At 32.4% G+C, this 5,131-nt stretch overlaps 1 protein-coding gene across 1 annotated transcript; it reads left to right on the top strand.

Annotated features, from left to right (window-relative positions):
- The first annotated feature begins 1,644 nt into the window (after nucleotides 1-1,644).
- LOC138340496 (secreted RxLR effector protein 161-like) lies at nucleotides 1,645-4,723 on the top strand. The gene is made up of 3 exons (XM_069292222.1): nucleotides 1,645-1,755; nucleotides 4,266-4,443; nucleotides 4,557-4,723. The coding sequence occupies exons 1-3, from the start codon at nucleotides 1,645-1,647 to the stop codon at nucleotides 4,721-4,723; spliced, it is 456 nt and encodes a 151-aa protein (XP_069148323.1).
- The last annotated feature ends 408 nt before the right edge of the window (nucleotides 4,724-5,131 follow it).

Genomic DNA, 5,131 nt, shown 5'->3' with positions numbered 1-5,131 from the left:
TTTAGTTGAATGCATTTATCAGAATTTAGATATTCAACCTGAAGAAGAACCTGATTTAGTAACATGTCAAAATAGTATAAAATACTTTGCAAAAGAAATGCATGATAAATATTCATTCTTAGATAATGTGGAAAATCCTCAAACGTCTACAAATCAAGTAGGTGCTCATGGACGAGTGAAACATAAACTTGGTCTTGACTCTTCTAATAAATGTGAATTTGTTAAATATCTTGAACAGGGTACAGATGACATTACAAACGATAATGGTATACCGGAACTATTGAACTGGTGGAGAAATCGTGGAGCTCAATATCCAAAACTTAGTAGGATGGTGAAGGATGTGCTTGCAATTCAAGGATCATCAGTAGCTTCGGAGGCAGCTTTCAGCGCGACAAGATTTCAAATTGGAGACCACATATATTCGTTAGCAGAAGACAGCCTGGAGATATCAGTGTTATTTAGAGACTGGATAAATGCTGAGCATAGAAATCAAGGACTTCCAAAGTTAGATAGTCAATTTGAACTTTTCATAGATTCAGCTATTGGATGTGGTAGTGATGATGGCATCGAAATTCAAGATCGTCAACGAGCTTAACCAAGACCAGAAGTTGATCACAATCAATCCTTAGCTGAGTTAGAAAGAGGATTTACGGGACTATACAACTATTAGTATTACATTCGAGACATAGTTGAAACAGAACCCTTCCTAGATGGTGGCTGCGTAAGCTATGTACTCTACTAATAGTTGTAAATTGAAATTGTAATTTGTTACAAATTTAAATAAATTAAATTGATATTTTTTAATTTTTGTAATTTAATTTACTTTTTTAAAATTACAAATTTTATTTATTTAATATTTACAAGATACAAGTTATAAATATAACTTATAAAATAAATATTAATGAATATAAGTAATAACTTATAAAGTATAAACTTCAAAAGATTTAAATTTTGAAAACTTTATTAGATTACTTGCAAACTTAACAATAATAAAAAAAATTAATAAAATATCTTTAAAATTAACTTAAGTTAAAAATTATAGTATAAATTTAAAAACTATTAATTTATACTTAAAAAATAAAAAAAATTATATTTTCGTAATTTAAAAAATATCGTCCCGTTAATCCCGTCCCGTTCCATCCCGGTCCGTTCCGGTTCATTCCGGTTCCGTCCCGGTATATAGTGGTACGGGACGGAACCAATGAACCATCCCGGTAATTCCGGTCGGTTCATCCCGGTACCGGTCAAAATTCCGGTCAACGGATTCCGGTCCAGTCCGGTACCGGTTCATTCCGGTTTGGTGACCCGGTTCCGGTCCGTTGACCAGTCTTAGTTTTCACTAACAATTTTAAGGAGATTCATCTTGGCTACAATTGGAAAATTGCGTATATCAAAATGGGAGATCTTAAAATGCCATTTAGATTCAATAGTAATCATTTTAAGAGATGGAAGGGTAAAGTACTTTTCTAGTTAAGTCTTCTAAATGTTTCTTATGTGTTAACTAAGAAAAATCCTAATAAAGAAGACATCACCTCCATGATTGTTGGAGAGCTTAGGTTCGAAGAGGTTAAAATTAGAGATAACCTTATTGTTTGTGGCATAATAGATAAAATTTCACCTTCTTGGAAGGAATTTCGAAAAACTATGCGCAAGGAAACTTCTCTTGAAATCTTGATAATGAAAATCCGCATGGAAGAAGAAGCAAGGGGTCAAGATGCACTTTTACAAAAAGAAGAGAACAACATTACAACGAAGGTAAATTTAATTAGTTCGAATAATGCTATTTCTGAAACTCATAAAAATACTTCTTTAAAGCCTAAGAAGAAAAAAATTCAAGAAAAATAATGGTAGACCTCCCAATAAAAATAATGGTGAAAATCACCAAGCACAAAATCAACATGTTCAAGAAAAGGGACCATGCTTTGTTTGTGGCAAGAGTGGGCATATTGCTCGATTTTTATGATTTCGAAAATGTGGTCCTAACCCTCAGGTAAACGTTATCTGAAGAACCTTTTGTGGCGGTGATTACTGACATAAACATGGTTGGGAATGTTAATGGATGGTGGGCTGATTCTGGTACAAATCGTCATGTATGTTATGACAAAGAATGATTTAAAAAATATACTCATTTTGAGGAGCCCAAAACCATCATGCTTGATGATGTTCACACTATTTAAGTGCTTGGATAGGGAGATGTCGAATTGTGTTTTACTTTTGGAAGGATATTAACTTTAAAAGATGTACTTTATACTCCTTCTATGAGAAAAAAATTGATGTCTAGTTTTCTTCTTAATAAAGCAGGCTTTAAACAGATTATTGAATCTGATCAATATGTGACAGTGAAGAAGGGTATTTTTGTGGGGAAGAGGTATGCATGTGATGGGATGTTGAAGTTGAATGTTGAAATGAATAAAACTTCTACTTCTGTTTATATTCTTTCTTCTATCAATATTTGGCATGCTCGTTTGTGTCATATTAATGATCGTTATGTTGGAATCATGAGTAGTTTAGGATTAATCCTAATGGTTAAAAAGAATTTTGAAAAATGTGAGGCTTGTAGTAAAGCTAAAATCGCTAAAGTGCCTCATTTTCAAGTTGAAAGAAAAACTGATTTGTTAGAACTAGTTCACACTGATATTTGTGAACTTGTTGGAATTCTAACTCGCGGAGGTAATAGATATTTTATCACTTTCACTGATGATTTTTCTAAGATTACATATGTTTACGTGATGAAAAATAAAAGTGATGCTTTTGAAAATCTTAAAACTTATCTCCATGAAGTTGAAAATCAGTTTGGAAGAAAAATAAAAAGAATTAGAATTGATAGAGGCCATGCATATGAATCAAATGAGTTTAATTCTTTTGTTAGATCATTAGGAATAATTCATCAAAGTCCTCCTCCTTACTCTCCTTCATCTAATGGAGTAGCAGAAAGGAAAATAGAATTTTGGTTGAATTGAATAATGTCATGTTTATTGATTCACATGCACCTTTGAACTTTTAGGGTGAAGCTATTTAACTGCTTGTTATGTGTTGAATCGTATGCCTCATAAAAAGTCAAAAATGACACCTTTTGAATTGTGGAAAGGTTACAAGCCAAGTTTGGGATATCTAAGAGTTTGGGGTTGTCTAGCCTTTGTGAGGCTAATGGATCCCAAGATTGCAAAGTTGGATAAGAAAGTTAGTACTTGTACTTTTCTTGGTTATGCTTCAAATAGTTCAGCCTATAGATTTTTTAATATTGAAGATAATATTGTGATAGAATCTGGTTATGCTATTTTTCATGAAAATAAATTTCCTTTGATTCTAAAAATAGTGGGGGTCAAAGGATTGAACAAAATATTTTGTCACTACCTAGTTCTTCTTCTTCAACTTTGAAAAATAAAGAAGTTAACGATTTTGAGTTAAGAAGAAGTAAAAGAGGTAGAGTAGAAAAAGATTTTGGTCCTGATTTTTTATGCGTTTAATGTTGAAGATGACCCTCTAACTTAAAAAAAAGCATTATCTTCACATGATTCTATTTTTTGGAAAGAGACTGTAAATTATAAAATGGAATAACTAATTTCTAATAAAACTTGGAAACTAGTTGATTTACCACCGGGTTGTAAAATAATTGGTTGCAAATGGGTCTTAAGGAAAAAAATTAAAACCGGATGGTTCTAGTGATAAATACAAAGCTAGGCTAGTTGCAAAAGGTTTAAACAACTAGAAGGCCTAGAATTTTTTGTTACTTTTTCTCCGGTAACAAACATTACATCCACTAGACTTTTAGTTGCTATGACTGCAACTTTTGATTTGCAAATTTATCAAATGGATGTAAAAACTGCTTTTCTAAATGGAGACCTAAATGAAGTAATTTATATGGATCAACCCGAGTGTTTTATTGAAGCAGGCCAAGAAAGAAAAGTATGTAAACTTACTAAATCCCTATATGGCTTGAAACAGGCACCAAAACTATGACATTAAAAGTTCATTCCTGCATGATTGGAAATGGTTTTTAAAACAAATGAGTGTGATAAGTGCATATATCATAAGTCTTAGAATAATTCACATGTGATTATTTGCCTATATGTTGAACTTTGGCTCTAACATGAATGTTATTGATGAAGCTAAAAATGTTCTTAGAAGCCATTTTGATATGAAAGATTTTGGTGAGACAAATTTTATTCTTGGAATAAAAATAACAAGAACATGTGAGGAAATTTCCTTGACCAGTCACATTATGTTGAGAAAATTTTGAAAAATATAACTTTCATGATTGCAAGGATGTTGCTACTCCTTTTGATTCAAGTGTCCACTTCTTTCCCGTTGAAAGTGAAAATGATGTCATAAATCAAAATGAATATGCTAGTATAATTGGAAGTTTGAGATATGTGACTGATTGCACTGGGCCTTATATTGCATATGCAGTAGGATCACTTGGCCGGTTTACAAGCAAGCCAGGTAATGAACATTGGCATGTTATAACAAGAGTAATGAGATATTTAATTGGAACAAAAAATTGTGGTTTGTTCTATAAAAATATCCTTTAGTACTTGAAAACTTTTGTGATGCAGATTGGAACACTTTATCAGGTGATTTCTGTTCTACCACTGGTTATGTCTTTACTTTAGGTGGTGGTGCTGTTTGTTGGAGATCAAAAAAGCAAATTATAATTGCTAACTCTACCATGGAGGCTGAACTAGTTGCTTTAGCTTCAGCTAGTGAGGAAGTAAATTGGTAAGATATTTCTTGTTTCAAATTCCTTATTTTGAAAAACCAATTTTTCCTATTTTAATTCATTGTGATAGCACCGCTGCAATCGGTAGAGTTCAAATCCATTATTACAATGATAAAACCAGATCTATAAGGAGGAAACACAGTAATGTAAGATTGTATTTGGCAAATGATACCATTAATGTTTATTATGTCAAATCTTGTTATAATCTTGAAGATCCTCTTACTAAGGCCTTAACGAGAGAAAAGGTCTGGAGTACATCGAGGGGGATGTGATTGAAGACTACAAATCCTTGAGTCATATATGAGGAAACCCTACCTGGGGACTAGAGATCCTATAACCAGGTTCAAAGGGAAAAACTATTCATATGATGACTTGTTATAAAAAATGCACTATCTTTTTATTCCCTCCCTA

This window comes from Solanum lycopersicum, chromosome 12, assembly GCF_036512215.1.
Source record: "Solanum lycopersicum chromosome 12, SLM_r2.1".
Lineage (NCBI taxonomy): Eukaryota > Viridiplantae > Streptophyta > Magnoliopsida > Solanales > Solanaceae > Solanum > Solanum lycopersicum.
Note: the sequence above shows the minus strand (reverse complement) of the source record. Positions and strands in the feature narration are given on the sequence as shown.